Source organism: Mobula birostris, chromosome 7 (assembly GCF_030028105.1).
Source record: "Mobula birostris isolate sMobBir1 chromosome 7, sMobBir1.hap1, whole genome shotgun sequence".
In the NCBI taxonomy this organism is placed as follows: domain Eukaryota; kingdom Metazoa; phylum Chordata; class Chondrichthyes; order Myliobatiformes; family Myliobatidae; genus Mobula; species Mobula birostris.
The window spans coordinates 40266246-40288638 of record NC_092376.1 but is presented as its reverse complement, the minus strand read 5'-3'; the positions used below and the strand labels follow the sequence as shown (position 1 = coordinate 40288638).

The 22393-nt window shown below is 37.9% G+C and overlaps 1 protein-coding gene across 1 annotated transcript in view; it reads right to left on the bottom strand.

The window, feature by feature from the left end:
* The window catches only part of ubl3a (ubiquitin-like 3a), a 62375-nt gene extending 40270 nt beyond the window's left edge, over window positions 1–22105 (bottom strand). Inside the window, exon 1 of the mRNA XM_072262961.1 lies at window positions 21506–22105. Coding sequence (XP_072119062.1) covers window positions 21506–21532 — 27 coding nt within the window. The 5' untranslated portion in view covers window positions 21533–22105. The remainder of the gene's footprint in view (window positions 1–21505) is intronic.
* Between the last annotated feature and the right edge of the window lie 288 nt (window positions 22106–22393).

The window sequence follows — 22393 nt, the reverse complement described above, 5'->3', positions numbered from 1 at the left end:
TATGGGAGGATGTGCATAGGTTATCGTGGATCGAAAAAAAACTGGAAGTTCTCTTACTAAGTAAGTCTGAACAGGTACATCCGGTATTATTTAGTGTCAGTTAGTCAAACGTTTGTCTTAGTATATAGTATATATTTTACCTTTCTATGCATTTAAAATACTAAGAAACATATGTTTAAGCGCCGGGCTTGGGAAGTTCCCGAGTTTGATCCAGTGACAGATCGCTCCTAAGCACGCTGTCCATCCCTGCTGGGTTGATGTGAAGGATCAAAAACCCAAAACCCAATAATTAAACCACTGCGTTGCTGCGTAATAATTGTTGCTTTAATCAGGCAGGGTCTTTCTCATTATATCCTTTAAAATTGTTCCAATCATTGACCAACTGTAGCCTAAAGCTTTTCCAATGACTGATGGTGTTTTCACCTCTTTCTGATCACTTTATTATTTCCACTTTATTTTAAATCGCGCCTGTGATTATTTTCATGAACAGAAACACTGCGGATTCAGAGCTCCGCCGCCGGGTCCTAATGTCCACTGCACTGAGACAGTTTAAATAAGGTCCGTGGTTCCGCTGGGTCCTAAGGTCCACCGCATTGAGACAGGTTGAATAAGGGACTTGAGCATCTGTGTTTCTTGGTATCCGCAACGGGTCCCGGAACCAATCCCTCACAGATAAGGAGGGCTGACTGTATGTGAAAAATATTGTTGAGCTTTCATCTGAAATAAAATTAATGTAGTTTTCTGATGTCCACAACTGAAGTTGAAATTACAAAGTTGATGCAAACATTAAACTTATCTAGCCCAGAGACCATTATATTTGCATATAACCAATCTTATTAGATTGATTTTTTAAAGGTTAACTTCATTATTTACTTTGCTGTAAATACTATTTTACCTCAATAATAAAAGAACATAAAAATACCCCACATACAAGTGTGAGAGAGAGCCCCTTTCATATTGCTTGCATGTTTTTTTCTTGTAAAAGGAAATTTTGGAACTTTAATCAGCTTATAAAGGGTCAAAATAGAATTTTAACAATAGAAATACATAATACATTAGTTTTCCCAATTAACTGTGTTTCCCTCAAGTACTCTATATTATGAACAGATGGACTAAGTATACTCTGGAATTGTTCGAAGATGATCGAGGTGAGAAACCAGAAATTAAGAAAACATTGGAGGCCCAAGTAGTTTAAAATCTGAAGTTCGTAATGCAATAAATAAGATGAGGAAAGGCAGCAGGTCCTGATGAATTAGTAATAGAACAAATTATTGCCCTTGAAGATTATGGAATTGAAAAACTTACTGATTTAATCAATGACATTTACGAAACCAGAAGAGTTGAAAAAAATCAGTATTTATCACTCTTCCTAAGAAAGCTGAAGCAATAGAATGTGAATTACATAGGACCATAAGTTTAATGAGTCATATCACCAAGATACTTCTAAGAATTTTGATGACAAGAGCTAGAAGTAAGATACAAGCTGAAATAGGCAAAGAACAATGTGGTTTTGTGAAAGACAAAGGTACAAGAAACACAATATTGATGTTAAGGACACTATCAGTACGAGGTATTCAAGTGCAAAATGATGTGTTCCTTCGTTTTATCGACTACACAAAAGCATTTGATAAATTGAAGCACAATAAGTTATTTGAAATATTACAGAAAACTCTAGATCTAGATTCGAAAGACCTCCGCCTAATCAGAAATCTGTACTGGGAACAAACTGCCGCTGTAAGAATAGATGGAGAAGTGAGTCAGTTTACGAAAATCAAGAGAGGCATTAGACAAGGGTGTGTTTTCTCCCCTGATTTATTTAATGTGTACAGTGAAACAATATTACAAAAAATAAGAGGCATCTTGGGAATCAAAGTTGGCGGTGAAAACATCAATAATTTCAGATATGCAGATGACACTGTTAATTGCAAGTACGGAGGAAGAACTACAAAACTTACTTGATACAATTGTTGGAGAAAGTGCAAAAATGGGTCTATCAATTGCAAAAAGGCAGAATGTATGGTGATATCCAAAAAGAAGGAGAATCCTATCTGCAGGCTGAGAATAAATGGGGAAGACATTGAATTGAATGATCTGTACTATCATTATACATAGGTACAATGAAACTCTGTTTGGCTTCCTCTCAGGTAATTAAATAAAGCAGTAGATAAAAACAAGACAGCAATAGAAAAACAGTATTAAATAGATAAGTAGCAGAAAATAAGTTGCAGCAGCACCAGAATATCACAGTAATGCACAAAGTGTCGTTCACTGCAAGTATTTGAGTCCTTGTGTGTGCATGTGTGTGCTCACAGTTTCAGTCATTGTTCTGTGGGAGTGGTGTGATGGAGGCCACAGCTCGGGGATAGAAGCTGTTCCTCAGTCTATTTGTTCTGGCTTTTAGTGTCCTGAACCTTTTGCTGGACGGCAGTGGGTCAAACAGGGAGTGGCCAGGGTGTGTGGTGTCTCTGGTTCTGCTGATTGCTTTCCTCCTGAGTCTGGAATAGATGGTGTCCAGTCCTGGGAGCTCCATCCTGACAATTCACTGGGCTGCCTTCACCACACGATGCAGGTCTTGGCGCTCAGCGGCTGTGCAGCTGGCATACCACACTGTGGCGCTGTTGGTCAGGATGGTTTCAATTGTGCTTCTGTAGAAGTTAAGCAACAGCTTTTGTGGGAGTTTGGCCTGTTTCAGCTTTCTGAGGAAGAGTCTTTGTTGTGCCTTTTTTTTTTACAAGCAGCGAGGTGTTTTTTCGCTACCTAGGAAGCTGGGTGACATCAGATGGCAGGTGCGCCTTGGACATCAAATGAAGAATAGGGATGGCAAAAGACACCTTTACGAGAAGGAACAGTATACTGACAAATACTAAACTAGGCATGGCAACGCACCTCAGAGTACTGAAATGTTATGTTTATCCAGTTATGTTATATGACTCAGAATGTTGGACAATATCTAGTGACACGAGGAAATGAATTGTATCAGCAGAAATATAGTTTTTGAGGAGGATGCAAAGAATATCATGGACGAAACGAATATCTAACGAGGATGTCATGAACACAGCAAACACAAAAAGAGAAATAACGTATGAGATCACGAAAAGGCAACGTAACTTCATTGGACATGTGATTAGGAAAGAGGAGTTAGAATGCACTGTAATTATGGGAAAGATTGAAGGGAAGACAAAGACAAATGATGATGGAGACAGCAGAGAGAATTGGAAATGAATACCAATGAAATGATCCACTTGACCCGAAACAGGAGTGTGTGGGCCATGGCAGTCAAAGGTCAAACTGGGCATGGCACCTGATGACGATGATGACTCTATAAAGCAGGATCTGAATTTGCTAATAAACACTAAATTACCTTAGATCTAGTTGTAATTAAAGACTGAAATATAAGAAACTTTTTAAACACTCACCCTGCAATTCTGATTGAAGATAGATCTACAAATCATCATGAGATTAATCTAAATGCTGTCAGCTGAAATAATAGTGCTTTCCTGCTCTTGATGGCAAAGGAATCAGTTATTTTTTTAAGGAATGAAATTAAACATAACAAAAACTATATGACCAAAAAGGCAATAAATACAATCTCCAAAAGGTTATAAAGTCACTAGAATCATGCTTCAAACAATGTCTTACAGTTCTATTTTATTTCAACTCGGAAAAAGTTATTTACTATATGCACATGATAATTAGTACATATTGAGATTAGAATTTATGCACCTGTAAAAGTATCCATTTTGAAACCTTAATTTATAATCAGTCTGTGCCTACAGATTAGATTTGCAGTAGTTCATAATGGGAATACTTGATTCCCTTGAGAGCTGCATACAAAAAGTTATCACTCTCTAGGACCATCTATAAAGTTGCCAATGCCATTAGAATCGCAGGTGGCAACAAGGAGATATACAGGAGTGAGACAGATTGGTTCTTTGAGTGGTGTCTCAACAACAACCTTGCACTCAAGGTCAGCAAGATAAAGGAATTGATGGCTGACTTCATCAAGGGGAAGTCAGGAGAACCCACACCAGTCGATACTGAGGGGTTAGCAGTGGAAAGGGTAAGCAGTTTCAAGTTCCTGGGTATCACCTCAGAGCATCTACCCTGTGCAAACACATTGATGCAGTTATGAAGAAAGCATACCATCAGCTCTACTTCATTAGATGTGATGTCATGAAAGACTCAAACCACAAGAGGTGTACAGCAGAGAGCACTCGGATTGGTTGCATCACTGCCTCGTATGGAGGCTCCAATGCACAGAATCACAAGAGACTGCAGAGGGTTGGAGATTCAGTCTGCTCCGTCACAGACTCAAGCCTCTCCCCCATCCAGTATGCCTTCAAAAGATGGAGCCGCAAGAAGGCAGCATCCATAAATAAGGATTATTATCTGGAACATGCTGTTATCAGGGAAGAGGCACAACAGCATGAAGATGCACACTTAATGTTTGAGGAACAGCTTTTTGCCCTCCACCATCAGATTTCTGAATGGTCTATGAAGCCACAAACACTGCCTCACTACTCCTCTTATACCATTTATTTTACATTTTTTGTTACTGTAGTTTATGTCTTGCACTATACTGCTGCCACAAAAACAAAAAAAATCACAATGTATGCCAATGATAATAAACCTCATTCTGATTAAATATGCTTGACTTTAAATATATTGATATGAACATAATATTTTCACAGTCAAGAGATACAGGTGTGTCATCATAATCATACATGCTGTGTGATCTACATGTGGGGTTTGAGAGAAAATGTGATCACTACTTAAATCTAAAATGTCACTAATGTTTTCTGAGTGCTGGAGTTAGTGTTTTGTTTAAGCTATATTCCCCACCAGTCTCAAAAGGCAACATCCATCATTAAAGACAATAGTTCAAATATATTTGTTACAAAATATATTCTAATCATAAACACACAAAAGTCCTGAAGGGTCTCAGCCTGAAGTGTCAAGTGTCCACTTTTCCATAGATGCTGCCTGATTTGCTGAGTTCCTCCAGCATTTTGTGTGTGATGCTTTAGAATTCTAGTATCTGCAGATATTCTTGTGTTTACTATCCTAGAGCAGTGTTGAAAATTTAAAATTGTAATACAGCACTGCTTTTAAAGCTGACATTCCCAAAATGAATTATGAAGACATACTTAAGAATTTACACATTTTGATCATTTTTCATAACCTGTTATTTTTCCAAAAAATGTTAATTTAAAGTATGATCACAGCTGTGTGGAAATTTTTATAGCTAATTAGCACATGTCAAGACTCCAAAAAAAAAGGCAGCAAGATGATCTAATTTATGGTCATGTTGACTGAAGAATAAGTATTTATAGGGACAATTCTCACTTTCTTTGAAAAGTATCTTGAGATTTTCAAGTGCGACTGAGAAGGCAGTTAACATAGTTCAACATATCATCCAAAAGATGGCACCATTTACAAAGCTATGCTTCAGTTGTACTACATTCTGAAATGGGGCTCAAAAGTAAAGACCTTCTGTTCATCATGAAAAGCAGAATAAAGTCATATCACACCAATATCATGAAAATAAATCAAAGGGAAAAGTTACAGCAGGCATCTCCCCCTTTCTCACTAAATCTTAATAAAGTCCTTATACTAGGATTACATCTACATGAAGTTATTAACATTCGAACTTCATTAAAAAATTCTGAACTAAATCCAACACATAGCAACAGAATGGCTCAGTTCTAATGATTTACCCCTGAATTCTGGTGCTGCCCGTAGGGATTCAACATACTCTTCCCTTTCTTCAGAGTGCTCCCACACCCCAAAACCATGCAGGCCATTAGATAAGTTACTCATTATAAATTTTCCCTGGTACGAATCTGCATAGTAAAATATCTAGGGGGGAGTGTTTTGGGGGGGGGGGAGGAGATAGAGGTGATGGGAATATAGGGAGAATAGAATGGATTAGGGTAGAATTCATGTCATAATGGATACTTGGTCAGCATGAACTCAATGGGTTAGAAACATAGAAAAACATAGAAAACCTACAGCACAATACAGGCCCTTCGGCCCACAAAGCTGTGCCGAACATGTCCTTACCATAGAAATTACCTAGCCCTCCATTTTTCTAAGCTGCATGTACCTATCCAGGAGTCCCTTAAAAGTCCTTATCGTACCTACCTCGACCACCGTCACCAGCAGCCCATTCCATGCACTCACCACTCTCTGCACCAAAAACTTACCCCTGACATCTCCTCCGTACCTACTTCTAAATACCTTAAAACTGTGCCCTCTCATGCTAGCCATCTCAGACCTGGGAGCTTATTTCCATTTTGTTTCTCTCTAGGAACCTACATCCATAAATACTTAAATTTTTTATGTAGCTACTTCTAAATTACAAGGAGGCTGGGGCAAAATAAAAAGGCTGGTATTATTTAGCTAAACTGTCTCAAGTGATAATACAGATCCAAGTCACAATTTAATTATTCCTACATACAATACAAAAGCAGCAAGCAAATGTAACAAAATGTGGTATATTTGTGGACGATTTAGTTTCAAATAATAAATTTAGATGCTTCTATTCTAATGTTTAAATGAGTTGAAATAGTTCTTCAAATGAACATAGTTTAAGCATTGCTTCCTCAGAGAGCACTATCCAAGATATGTGCTCTGACAGACAGAAGAACTTCGGGAGGCACAGCAACCGCAAGAATACATTGCTATATTTAAAATAAATATTTTAAGACAGGTATGAGAAGGCAGATGACCTGAAATGTTAACTCTGGATCTCTTCTGACCTACTAATTAATCCAAGTATTTTGTGATTTTATTATCTGGGTAAATGTTATCTTTTCAGCTGCAAGGCCGGCGATGCATCGTGCCCATACCAGGATCAAGTCCTAGTTCATCCCCTCAGAATCAGAAAGAAAACTAGAGAGGAAATAGCAGCCGGTGGGGGGGGGGGGGGGGGGGAAGAGGAGGAGAAAGTAAATCAGCAGGTGGAAGATCTAGTCATCATGCTCCACAAAGGATACAATGCCAGACAGGACGAAGGACATTCTAATGAAGGGATACAAATAGCTAAAATCCAAATTTTAAAGTAGAGCTACAAGAATGATAGTCTTTGAATTACTGAGCCAAGTATGTTGAAATTGACATGGGATAAATACAAACCTCATTCTCAGAAAAGTTGGGATATTTTCCAAAATGCAATAAAAACAAAAATCTGTAATATGTTAATTCACGTGAACCTTTATTTAACTGACAAAAGTACAAAGAAAAGATTTTCAATAGTTTTACTGACCAACTTAATTGTATTTTGTAAACATACACAAATTTAGAATTTGATGGCTGCAACACACTCAACAAAAGTTGGGACAGAGGCATGTTTACCACTGTGTTACATCACCTTTCTTTTTAATAACACTTTTTAATCGTTTTGGAACTGAGGATACTAATTGTAGTAGATTTGCAATTGGAAATTTTGTCCATTCTTGCTTGATATAAGACTTCAGCTGCTCAACAGTCCGTGGTCTCCGTTGTCTGATTCTCCTCTTCATGATGCGCCACACATTTTCAATAGGAGATAGATCTGGACTGGCAGCAGGCCAGTCAAGCACACACACTCTGTGTCTACAAAGCCACGCTGTTGTAGCCCATGCAGTATGTGGTCTGGCATTGTCCTGCTGAAATAAGCATGGATGTCCTGGGAAGAGACGTCACCTTGATGGCAACATATGTCTCTCTAAAATCCTAATATACGCCTCAGAGTCAATGGTACCTTCACATACATGCAACTCACCCATGCCGTGGGCACTGATGCATCCCCATACCATCACAGATGCTGACTTTTGCACCTTTTGCTGATAACAATCTGGATAGTCGTTTTCATCTTTGGCATGGAGAACTTGACGCCCGTTTTTTCCGAAAACTAGCTGAAATGTGGACTCATCTGACCACAGCACACGTTCCACAGTCTTTCGGTCCATCTGAGATGAGCTCGGGCCCAGAGAACTCGCCAGCATTTCTGCATAGAGTTGATGTATGGCTTCCTCCTTGAGTAATACAGTTTTAAGTTGCATTTCTGGATGCAGCAACAGGCTGTGTTGAGTGACAATGGTTTTCCAAAGTACTCCCCAGCCCAGGTGGCTATAATTGTCACAGTAGCATGACGGCTTCTTAGGCAGTGTCGCCTGAGGGCTCGAAGATCACGTGCATTCAACAGTGGTTTCCGACCTTGCCCTTTAAGCACTGAGATGTCGCTGAATTCTCTGAATCTTTTCACAATATTATGTACTGTAGATGTTGAAAGACCTAAATTCTCTGCAATCTTGCATTGAGAAATGTTCCTTTTGAACTGACTAACAATTCCCTCATGCATTTTGGCAAAGGGGTAAGCCACGACCCATCCTTGCTTGCAAAGACTGAGCCTTTGATGGATGCTACTTTTATACCCAGTCATGATACCTCACCTGCTACCAATTAGCCTGCTTAATGTGGAGTCTTCCAAACCGGTGTTACTTGAATATTCTGTGCACTTTTCAATCTTATTTTAACTCTGTCCCAACTTTTATTGAGTGTGTTGCAGCCATCAAATTCTAAATTTGTGTATATTTACAAAATATAATTAAGTTGGTCAGTAAAACTATTGAAAATCTTTTCTTTGTACTTCTGTCAGTTAACTAAAGGTTCACGTGAATTAACATATCACAGATTTTTGTTTTTATTGCATTTTGAAAAATATCCCAACTTTTCTGGAAATGGGGTTTGTAAGATTAGAGAACTAAATTGCAGTAAAGCAGAAGAATTTGAGCTCAGAAAATCAAATGGAGTCGGTTTGGGTAGATTTAAGAAATGGCAAGAGGCTAAAAATTGTTAACACAGGGCAACATTTAAAATTACTAATGGATCTAACAAAGATAATGAAATAATCATGGGGGCCTCTTCATTTGTATACAAATTGAGTAAAGCACATAAGCAGTATTTTTCATTAAGTGTATAAGAGATGGTTATCTAGATTAGTATGTTGAGAAACCAATAAAGGAACAGGCTAATTTGGATATGGTATTACACAATAAAATATTAATAGGTGTTCTGGTAGTTAAGGGAGCTTTAAGGAAGACTGAACACAATACGAAGTTCTATATAATAAATAAAATTTAATATTATGCCGGGCTTTAAATCTAAAATAGATCAAGTTTTGTGCATTAAACATAAGCTACAGTAGAATGGGAAACTGAAAATAGTTGTAACAGTAAACTAGACTGGCTAATATTTAAAGAATTAATATGTTGTTTACTAGATATATTTAAAGTGGCTGGGTATGGCTCTCAAAAGAGGTTAAAGATAATATTAAAGAAAATGCATAAAATTTTATCAAAAAAGAAATAAGCCTGAGGAATGGCAAAATTTTAGAATTTGGCACAGAGTAACTACGGCACTGATGAGCAAAGAGAAAGTGCAAAACTGGAATCGATTAGCAAGGGTAGCACATATGGAAGAATATAGATATACTTACGTGGGTCCTTTACAGGGTAAACTAGAGATATTATATTGAGGAATAATGAAATGTCAGAATTTATATAAACTTTCTGTTATCAAATATTTGTAGCAAATCTAACCCTTCAGTTTAAGGAACAAAAACAAGGAACAAAGATGATCAGTCTGACACAAGTAGTAAGAAAAGTTCTGGAACTATTGTTATAGGATAACAGAAAAAAATTTAGGATTGGACAGAGTCAATATGATTTATTATAGGAAAATCCTATTTCACAAATCTCAGTTTTGGGATGTAGCTAGCAGAATACAGGTTACTATGCATTTGCACCTCGAGAAAGCTTCCAGTAAGTTGCTGCACAAAAGACTTGACAAAAAGTGTGATAGAAATGAGTAAAATCTGACATTAACTGAGTTGATTATTAGGCAAAAAACAATTATAGGGAGGTGACTTTTGAGTTGGAAAGGATATGAAAAGTGAGTTGCTGTAGATAAGAGTTGACAATATTGAGCAGTTCTGGTTACTGAATGCCATTCCAATTACTACAAATTATAAAAAGGATATGGAGGCTTTGGAGTGGGCACAGAAGTAGTTCACTAGGATGTTGCCTGGATTAGAGAGCATTAGCTATAAAGAGAGATTGGACAAACTCTCTGTAGTGGAGGCTGAAGGGCAATATGTATATAAAATTGAGATGTATTGGAAGGGTATTTAGTCAGAATGTTTTTCCCCCAGGGAAGAAATGCCAATTATATAAAGTATAGCTTCAAAGTGAGCTATAAGCTATAGCTTAAACTTGCCCTCTAAGTTTAATGGAGATTTGCATGAATAATAGGTGCCTGGAACACGCTGCCCGGATAAGTGGTTGAAGTAGATACATTAGTAATGGTTAGATGACATTTAAACATAATTTAGGTTTATCACTGCTGTGCCTTTAAATTACATCATAGTCATCACAGACTCCATGGGCTGAAGGGCATGTTCTAGTGCTGTTCTATATCCACAGGTTGGCGTAAGAATAAGAAGGTGGCATTTAAAATCCTGAGGCATTGAAACTGTTCCTAGGGATGGTAGGACTTCTACAAACTGATCAGTTAACACACAGATAATACTGCATCCCTGGGGGGGCAATTGCTAGTGTTGTTAAGAAGGGTGAAAACCAGCATGGTGGATATCCAGGCTGGGAAGCAGGACAAGAAACAAAATTGTAAATGAAAGAAAGCAAAAGATAAAGACTAGAAAGAGCATAAGCAAATAGAGGCACAGCAGACTACCCATCAATTTGAGAAAACGTAGTTAAAAAGATGAAATACAGAATTCTATAGCTAAATGCATATACTAACCAAAACATTAAATGAACTGGCAACACGAGTAAAGACATTACGAAGACACACAAACAAGATGATCAAAATAGGGAATGTAATATTTAGAGATGTTTGACCTATAACCTTAGAGGACAGGCAGGAAATAAAGTGTGGATATGTATCACTATTAATAGGTGGTAAAATAAGAGGCGATTTAGTCTTAGAAGATAAAATCCATTTACGAATTTACTGGTTGGGGGAAAAAGATAACAATGGTAGGGGCAATGTATAAACCCCTCCCCCTTCCTATTCACACTGCAGGAAGTACAAAAGTCTAAAAGACAAAATAATGGGTTGGATAAAAATAGGACATTATTTTAATTTTCATGTAAATTGGATTAATCAAATTGGAAACAATAGAAACGTGCATGAATTCAGAGTGCACTTCAGATGCATTATGGAGGAATACATTATGGAGCCAAACAAAGAGGAGGCTATTTGACTCCGGTTACACATAAAGGGCAAGTTTAATAAAGGATTTCAGAACAGAAGATCCCTGATAAAACAGTAATTATATAGAATTTAGCATTCATCTTAAAAGTAAGAAAAAATTAAGATTTGAAGCAATTGGGTTAAACTTCAGTAAGTAAAATTACAAAAGAATGAAAACAGAATAGACAGATTAGCTAGTAAGAAAATAGATGAGCAGGTGCAAATATTGAAGGAGACAAGTCATGGCTCAAAAGTATGTTGAGGAGAGGGGATAGGAGAAATGAACCAATTGTGAAAAATAGAAGATATTGAAGGATATATAGTGGTAAAATTTGACTTTAGGACCAAAAAGTGGGATATTTAGAATCGAGTGGAGGACTAAAAATAGAAGAGAAAATAAAAAGAGGAAAGGCGACAGAAAAATATAAAAGCTGACAAACCAGTTTCTTTAAGTACACAGAAAGTTAGGTTGAAAGTGAACAGACGGGGTGTAGACTGCTAAGTTACACAGGAGTTAAACAAATGTTTTGTATCAATTTTTACATTAAAGGATACCACAAACATCCAAATAATACTAAACTATAGAAGAATACCTTCACCATAACAATTGGTGTCAAACAAACTGAGAATGTTAAAGGCTAATGTCCTCTAATTCTAAGAGTGGCCAGAGATAGTGGATGCAATGGTTGTGAACTTGGTTATTGGAAAAACATTGAATTCAATTAAGTAACAGAACACAGAATAGTACAGCACAGTACAGGCCGTTTGGCCCACAATGTTGTGCCGACCCTCAAACCCTGCCTCCCATATAAGCCCCCACCTTAGATTCCTCCATATACCTGTCTAGTAGTCTCTTAAACTTCACTAGTGTATCTGCCTCCACCACTGACTCAGGCAGTGCATTCCACGTACCAACCACTCTCTGAGTAAAAAATCTTCCTCTAATATCCCCCTTGAACTTCCCACCCCTTACCTTAAAGCCATGTCCTCTTGTATTGAGCAGTGGTGCCCTGGGGAAGAGGCACTGGCTATCCACTCTATCTATTCCTCTTATTATCTTGTACACCTCTATCATGCCTCTTCTCATCCTCCTTCTCTCCAAAGAGTAAAGCCCTAGCTCCCTTAATCTCTGATCATAATGCATACTCTCTAAACCAGGCAACATCCTGGTAAATCTCCTCTGTACCCTTTCCAATGCTTCCACATCCTTCCTATAGTGAGGCGACCAGAACTGGACACAGTACTCCAAGTACTATAGAAGAACGTTTTGTAAGTTATAATCTCATCCAGCATCATCACATGACCCTTGAAAGGCAATCATGGCTGAGAAGCTTATTAGAGTTCTTTAAAATGGTATCAGCCATGAGAACCAAAAAACGTAAAGTGAAACAAGTGGGGAAAAAAGTCAGTAAATGGAGTGCAATGTAGGAGAACATGGAGTGGTTCACTTTTGAAGAAGGATAAACATCAGCATAAAGGCAAGGGTGGTGGTGAGGGTTCATATAAATGAAACAGAAGTGAAAACTGTTGCAGCAATCAGGGTGCTGATTTTTATTGCAAGGACACTGGGAAAGTACCAAAGTTTCACTACAAGGCATTAATGAGGCCACATCTAGAGAAAACTGGTAACTTGCCCCTACTACAAGAGGATTTTTGTACAAAAGTAGAGATGTCTTGCTCCAATTGTATAGAGCAAGGCAGCATCTAGAATTGTGGGTACAGGTCAACTGTCCACAGGCAAGGATGGATGTACATGCAACATGTGAAAAGGTTCAAACGATTAATTAATAGGAATGTGGATGTGTCACTTGAGGATAGATTTTATATGAACTCCAGCCAATACTCTTTAGTGATTAATAGAATAAAAACAACATTAAAAATCCTTAGTGATTTACAATGTAAATACAGAAACAATGCCCTCTGGCAGTAATGTCCAGGACTAGGGATCACTATGTTAAATAAAGGAAAGGCCAATCAGGAGAGAGATTATTAGAAATCTCTTCATCCAGATGGCAACAATTCTTCCAATTTTCAACTCAACGAGGCTCTAAGGTAGAGAGGTAGTATAATTTAATTACCTTAATATTGAAAACCTGAATTCCAGGAAAGAGATGACCAGAATCTCGAACCAGATACAACGGTCTGTCTGGCCTCTTTCTTATATTTCATACGCTTTTATGACTAAAGCACTGTGGTACAACCTTATATTGAAGCTTTTTTAAAAATAATAAACTATAAATATACACACACAATAAAAATACTGGGAATCTGAAATACAAAACAGGAAACACCAGGAACACTCAGCTTCTATTTGTGAGGGAAAAAAAATGGAGCTTGTGTATCAGAATGCTACAAAACAGAATAACCTGAAATTTTGATTGTTCTTTCTTTTCACAAAAATTTAAAGCCTAATCATATGACTAGATATACCGTGGTAAATAACTCAGCTAACTCACAGAAGCCCATCTACCATCTTCAAAACAATTTCCCCTTGGATCAATAAAGTATGACTATGACTATTAAGCCTGTGAAGGAATATTCTTCATTTACCTGAATGGCTGCAAAAGCAAAAATATTCAAGCAACTTAGCACCTCACTCAAAATTTTCTGCAGTTAGTCAACTCGACTACTCCCACAACACTGCTTAAACCATTAGATCTGCCAGGGGCAGCTGGCCCATAGAATATCACCACCCTAGTTTGGAATTATAAAGCCATCACTTCATTGAGTTGAATCCTTGGAATTCATCATCCAATAACCACGTTGTAGCATCACAGAGGATTATAGTAGTTCTCAACATAACATCTCTGCACCACTTTCTCATAGGCAAGTATAGAGAGCAAACGCTGATGCTATACACATGCTGGAGAAACTCAGTGAGGCAGGCAGCATCTATGGACAGTCAATATTTTGACTCAACCCTTCATCTGGACTAAAAGATAGAGGGTAGATAACCAATATAAAACAATGAAAAGAAGGAGTGGAGTAAAAGCCAGTAAGTGATAGGTGGGTTCAACTGAGGAAAGGTTAGAGGCAGATGCAGAGGGAGAGTAGAAATAGCAAAAGAAACTGGGAGGTGATAGATATGCTGCCAGTGATGCCCACATGCTATACATGAAAAGGATTAAGTAGCAATACATTCTCTTCTTGATCATAATCAAAATAGAAGTTGATCAGAGCAAGAGAAATATGCTTCATAAAATAAGCAAATAAATTATCAGAGGGGTATTTATCCCAGGTCACTCCTGCTAAAGTCTAAATTTTATATACCTAAATGTGGTGCATGATTAGCCTCTACAAACTCAACTCCACTGAAAAGTATTACATCAAGATAAACCCCACTTAGCCAAGATTCATCCTGAACTCGCCAATCTTAAATCAGGTTAAGTCACATTGCTTTCTAGTCACTTTTCCAAATCTGGCCTATTCTTCATTGTCTCCTTCCACTCCTTCGTTAATAGCAAAACCATGAATCTTATTTTTGAAAACTTTGAGGGAATCTCCAAATCTGGTCTCCCTTCCTGGTAGTTTGGTGTCAATTTTGTTATTCTGCACAAAAATTCACTGCTAGTTATGCCATCTTTCAGATCTGATATAGAATTTAAGCCCTGATATCTATGGAGGTTAAAAAATACATCAAATCTATACCAACAATGAGCAGGAAAGTTATTCCCCATACCTTGGTCAATAGCTATCTATTAATGAATATTTTCAATTATTATGACAATTGTTCTTTATGGGAGCTTCTTGCATATATTCCACTATCTTCAACATTACAACAGTTTACTGGTTGTAAAAAAAAACTTGTGAACATTTCAAAACTATCTGAAGATATTTTGACTCTTTTCTATCAAAATGAACTATGAAAGGGTAAACGCAAAAATCTTCAATAAAGAGTTCAATATTTTAAAAGTAAGATACAGACAAGATAAAACTCTTTTCCCCTGGAAGGTCATAAGCCAACAGTTTACATCATCTTTTCAGGAAGTATCTGGAACATTTTTAAGGTAAGAGGGAAGAATTTTTATAAACAAGGGGATGAAAGGTTATGTGGGCAGATGGCAATGCACATCAGAAGGTACACTGAGATTACCCAAGACAGTTGAGGATGCTTGAGGGGTCAGAATCAGAACTATTATCACTAAATTATATGACGTGAAATTTGCTCTTATGCGGTTGCAATACAGTGCAAAGCCAAAATTACTATAAATTACAAAAATAAATATTGTAAAAGAAGGAACAATAAGTTAACTTAAGTTGACTGTGCAAATACTTGTCTAAGAAAATACATTTTGTACATTGCACACCCTCCTCCTTGTGATTTTGGCTGAGAGAAATATAGGTCCACATGCAAACTACTTCCTCTTTAACAAGGTCACAGCATCTTTGATATCCACAAGAACTAAGATTTCATTCAATTTCTCACTGGAAGGTTAGCAATTCCAATAACATCCCTGATCTTGAATATCATAGCAGATTGGATTACAATGCTGGTTTTCTTGCATGCAACTCAAGAGTGATATTATCTCTTAACAGTTAAGCAAAGGGCATTAATGGAGAGACCTTCCATTGTCTCAAAACTGAACACCCTTGAACCATGTTATTTGCTCCAGCTTGGGCTTCCAACAGAAACCTAGCTTCCAGTTAGAGTTGTCATAGTTATATTTGTAGTTAGGGGTCTTCAGTTCTTCTAAGAACAATTTTTAAAATTTTAAAAATATAAAAAAAGGTACAAAAGCACACCCACGTACTAAGAATCAATAAAACCAACTTAATATAAACGTAACGACTTACAAAAGCCATTGCATCACTCTTACCCCCCCCCACCCACCTCAACATTCAATTAGGGACTGTCGTGCTTACACCACACTTAAAGCAGCACAGGCTCCAGGGCAAATTCCCCAGCCTGATGATAAAACCATCAGAGCAGCAAAAGGTTAGCCAACAATGCAAGATGGAAGATAAAATTTATTTGACCAAATATGTTAACATTCCACAAATGCCACCTAACACTGAGTGGTTCCCACAGTGCTGGAAAATGGAACAAATGAAATTAAAATTATGCTAATTTGAAATGTTAACATGATTGTGAAATAACCTGTAATTATTTTAATGAATATAATCCATGTTTCTAAATAATAAACGTACCGTCTTTACTTTGAAAGATTTCAGAGCTCAATGTACTAACGTCGTCGTGTCTCAAGTTACAACACTGTTACAAATTGTAACACTAAACACAGAACAACTGATGAACAATCTACAGTCAAAAAAATTTTGCTTTTGCCATTGTGCCTGTCAGTTGTTTATTGTGTTGTGAACTGTGGTTTATGTTAGTTCAAAAAAAATGCTATTTTTCAATTTTCATTCTAAACATTCATAGTATGCATATTACAAAAAAAAAACATTTAGAGCACCACACAGTCTTCAGGCCCTGTAAAAATTTGCTGTTCAGAGCAATGGTTGGTCCGTGCAGTTGTAAAAAAAAAGTAGAGGGAATGTTGCAAGCAACCATTCACATAATTCTTAAAATGTCAGTTTCACATTCCCTCCTCCTTTGCCTTGTTCTTCGTATCCAAACACAAGAGCACAACTAGGCCATCCAGCCCATTGAGTCTGCTGTGCCATTCCATCATGGTTGATATCTTATTCCTCTCAATCCCATTCTCCTGCCTTCTCCCCATAACCTTTGCCACCCTTACTAATCAAGAATCTATCAACCTCTGCTTTAAGTATACCCAATGATTTGGCCTCCACAGCCGTCTGTGGCAATGAATTCCACAGATTAAACACCCTCTGGCTAAATAAAGTCTTCATCTGTTCTAAAGGGGCATCCTTCTATTGAGGCCGTGCCTTCCGGTTGGAGACTCTCCCTCTATATGAAATATTCTCTCCATGTCCACTCTACTTTGGACCTTCAATATTTGGTTGGTTTCAATGAAACTACCTCCTCATTCTTCTAAAGAACAGTGAGTACAGGCCCAGAGTCATCAAATTCTCTTCATACATTAACCCTTTGCTTCCCAGAATCATTCTCGTGAACTTCCTCTGAACCCTCTCCATAGTGATAGTCATAGTCATACTTTATTGATCCCCGGGGAAATTGGTTTTCGTTACAGTTGCACCATAAATAATTAAATAGTAATAAAACCATAAATAGTTAAATAGTAATATGTAAATTATGCCAGGAAATAAGTCCAGGACCAGCCTATTGGCTCAGGGTGTCTGACCCTCCAAGGGAGGAGTTGTAAAGTTTGATGGCCACAGGCAGGAATGACTTCCTATGACGCTCTGTGTTGCATCTCGGTGGAATGAGTCTCTGGCTGAATGTACTCCTGTGCCCAACCAGTACATTATGTAGTGGATGGGAGTCATTGTCCAAGATGGCATGCAACTTGGACAGCATCCTCTTTTCAGACACCACCGTCAGAGAGTCCAGTTCCATCCCCACAACATCACTGGCCTTACGAATGAGTTTGTTTATTCTGTTGGTGTCTGCTACCCTCAGCCTGCTGCCTCAGCACACAACAGGAAACATGATCACACTGGCCACCACAGACTCGTAGAACATCCTCAGCATCGTCCGGCAGATGTTAAAAGACCTCAGTCTCCTCAGGAAATAGAAACGGCTCTGACCCTTCTTGTAGACAGCCTCAGTGTTCTTTGACTAGTCCAGTTTATTGTCAATTCGTATCCCCAGGTATTTGTAATCCTCCACTATGTCCACACTGACCCCCTGGATGGAAACAGGGGTCGCCGGTACCTTAGCTCTCCTCAGGTCTACCACCAGCTCCTTAGTCTTTTTCACATTAAGCTGCAGATAATTCTGCTCACACCATGTGACAGTTCCCTACCGTAGCCCTGTACTCAGCCTCATCTCCCTTGCTGATGCATCCAACTATGGCAGAGTCATCAGAAAACTTCTGAAGATGACAAGACTCTGTGCAGTAGTTGAAATCCGAGGTGTAAATGGTGAACAGAAAGGGAGACAAGACAGTCCCCTGTGGAGCCCCAGTGCTGCTGATCACTCTGTCGGACACACAGTGTTGCAAGCACACGTACTATGGTCTGCCAGTCAGGTAATCAAGAATCCATGACACTTCCTCTGAACCCTCTCCAATGGTAGCACATCCTTTCTTAGATGCTCACAATACTTCAAGTGCTTTCTGACCAACGCATTATAAAGCCTCAGCATTACATCCTTATCATGAAATATAACTTTCAATAACTGTCAGGGAAAGTAAAATATTAATGCTCAAATAAAAAAATTCAAGTTGTCCCTTGAACAATGTTCACCACAAATTGCTCATAATAACTGACACTTGACAAAGTTATGTACTGGGATACTTTACCCCCTTAACCTTATTGATTAAACCACTTAAAAGACCATATATTTAGAAATGAATTTGACTATTACCATTTCAGATAGGTTCTTCTTGCTCTTCTGTCCTACCTTAATAACTAAAACTGAAGTAAGCACATCTCATGGAAGCTGCCTTTTCTCTGTATAACTAACACAGCCTTAAATGGAATAAGAAATGCTCAAATTACTTGTGCCATAAGGATATCTCTAAACACTACAGACAGACCTGAAGACTAAACATTTAGCATCAGCTAAGAACACAAAATTCAATTCCAATCCCTTGATCTTTATTAATATAGGATCTTTACAGAAATCAAAAATAGACTTTAATCTCTCTACACACACTGCATTCATTCTTGCTTCTGAAGTTAAAAAAAATCAGAGTTCTAGCCCACATTATTTCTTCTTTGTCATCTTGCTAAAGAAATGCATCATAATTTTAAATTTACAATTTAAAATTGTGATACATTTACAATGAATTGCAATAACAATTTGAAAATAATCACTTATTCTAGCAATAATCTTTACATTATAAATCTTTAAGCATTCAATATTTGAAATTTATTTCCTGAGTTTTGAGACTTAAATACATTGCTAGAAGTGATTATTTTCAAATTGTACCTTTATTGCTAGTAAAATAACTCTGAAGGAAGTATGTGAACTATAATTAACTACCTGAATTCCTCTTACATCAGGAGTAAGGAGCAAGCCTTGAAACAATTGATTTTTCAGGCATGTCTCTTGGTAAATAAATACTAACAGTAACTTGAAAATATCTGCAGTGATTTTAATTCACATCTGGCTTCTGCAGAAATCACCTTGTAACAGTGTGGACAGTTCCTACATCAACGTGAGAATGATAAAATCCCACTCCATAGACTTTTAGCAGATAATGTAGAATTTTCAGGACCCGAAGGAGCCCGCACTGAAGCCAAGATTTTGTCTACTCCATCGGGAATATGCAAAAAAAAAAAAGATTTTCGATATAGTAAAGGAGCTATCCCCTGGTTCCCTGGACAATTATCTCCCAACATTAATAAAGGAGATTGTCATCATCTCAGCTTCATTTGAGAGATCTTGTTCTGGTATTTTTTATAAATCAACAAATGCTTCAAAACACAACTTAATTGAATGCAAGATGCCCAAGACATCCTGAGAGTGTGAAAAATGCAATTTGCCTGGAAGTTATTTACAACATGAAATAAATATGGTTTTTTGCCTCCATTTGGAAACTGAATGCAGTCCCTTACAAGATGTAATACACCTTAGCAACCAGAAATTGTATGCTTTCTGTTAGCAGCAAATTTCCAAAATGAGATTGGTTAGATCATAAAAATCTCTGCATACTGATAATGCACACTTATTCACATTACAATGTACATCTTTTCAGCCTTGTACAGAACACAGCTTGATTTGTGAAATAACTTAACACCAGTTACATCCAGCATTATACTAAATAGCAGCTTATTCTCCACTGACTTAGAAACTTAAAAACAATGCAAATGATGTGGCAATCTGTCAAAATGCTTTCTTTGAAATATACAGAAAAAGTTAACTTTTCAGGTTGAACACTGTTGATCAGAACTGTTTCAGTAGCTGTTCCTTCTTCCACAGATGCTGCCTGCCTAGTATTTCCAATCATTTCTGATTCTATTACAGATTTTAAGTAGTTTTTTATTACCTGCTCTGCATCACAAGTCACTTTTTAAAAAATTTGGACTAATATATCTTTACCTATTTACACTACCCAGGTAATCTGTCATGAGTTAAAGGTGGCTCTATTGCTGCCATTTCTGTTGTAAATACAACTACTCAGTAAATATGAACACTACCAAACACATTACTGTGATCTTATACTCGATATTAAAGTACTGCTATGGATTAGTCACACATTGATAGGTTTGATTACATAGTTCTCAGAAATACAATGCAACAAAGAAATATGTTTGGCATCTGAGCTTCTTGTGAAATAGCACATACTGGTTATTTGCCATTACTGATAATACCTTTGGCTATTATTATAAATATGTTGGGTTTATAATTGTGTATCCTTAGTTCAGCCTCAAAAGCAAATAGTGAAAGACACTTAATTGACATTGGTTCCATGTTTGCTGCAGTTACGGATACACTCAAAGCAGCTTCAATTTTCCCTTCCTGTGCCTAACGATGAAGAATGAGCACCAAACGGTAACCAAAACAAAGCTTCAGCAGAAAACGAACAGAACAATTTCCTACCAAGAGATAATTAATGGCCACTACATTTTAAATATGAAGAAAATACGTTCATGTTTCATTCATATATTTACCTTGAAATAGTGAATTTATGGATCGAAAGGTAAGAAACAGATTAGCCGGATCTGTTAAACTTCAATAATCCCTTAACTAAACAGGAGCTACCCCGCCTCCCCAAAATCTTTTGCACACAAATTTCATTAAATTTTGAAGCTAAGAATAATTCGACAGAATACGCTTCATCAAAACCCTATTAGCCAGTTTTCGACGCATAAGAAACTGCAGCGCAAATAAATACATCTTCGCGCCACCCAGTTCTCAGCTAATCTACTCTCGGGTTCAAACACAATCGATACTTCAAAATAAGGACTTTTTTTTTATAAAAGCAACTTTACAACATGCAACGCATGATTAAATTACATGATTTGCCAGTTTAAAAAAACTGTCAGTTACAAATGGAAACTAAAAAGAGTTTCCTTATTACGAAGTTGAACTAAATCTTATCTTTGAAGAGGAGACGCTGCCACCACCATTTAGCAAGTGCGTTTCTGTTTATTCTTATCCCCACTACTGAGGTGTTGGGGCGTAAACATTCGGTTAGTGAACTATGAGCGAGTGAGACCGGTATGAAATTGAGATCCGTGTAATGTCTCTTACCATGTCCGCCGGTATACAGCTTGACATTTTTAATTATATTCGTCTATCAACAATCACTGCCTCTTTTATCCGCAGAACTCTCTGCTCAATCTGCCAACTCCTTCCAAACAATCCGGATTGAAATCAAAGAAAGCAAAACAAAATGAAATTCAGAACCAACCACACGAGTTCTGTCTCAAATCTTTCCAAATTAATGCAGCTCGAGTTGAGGTTTCGCGCAGAAGGAAAAGACCAGAATTTTTTTTTAAATTTATGGCCGGTGGTCTCCGCAAGACAAACGAATGGAAGGCGAGAGAGCCACTTGGAGAGGTGGAGAATCGTCAAGTTCAAAATCGGCAGCGGACCCGAACTTGCTCCGCCGCAAGTTGGATACTGAAAACAGACAGCTGCACCGTCCGTACTCAACAATTCAAGGGCCGACAGAAAAAGAAGCGCGAAGTTGTCCCTTTCATATTCCAGTAGCAGAGCTTTTCAAACGCTCATTCTGCCGTCCGTCTCCTCAGGACAATCCCTCTGCAGCCGCCCGTCCTGTCATTTTCTTCGCTCTCTTAAACAAACATGGCGCAGGGGGAGAAGGCTGATCACCCAGCGGCTAGGAGCTGCGTCCTTTCCGGTATGACCTGCGCGAGGGCCTGCCGGGAATTGTAGTCAATGAGCAGGTACTTTACGTCGCTCAAAATCAAAGGGGCAGATTGTTCACTACATCTCCCGCGAAGCAACGCGGACAGCCTGCCGCATTCCGAAAGCACGATGGATGCGCTCTATACGTCACGCTTACGTTGCTCATGGAATGACGTAAGTGGACATTTAAAGGGGGAGCCTAAAAGCTAAGTACGGTACTGTACCACTGGAGTGTTCAAGCTGAAAATGCTGGAAGCATTCCGCAGA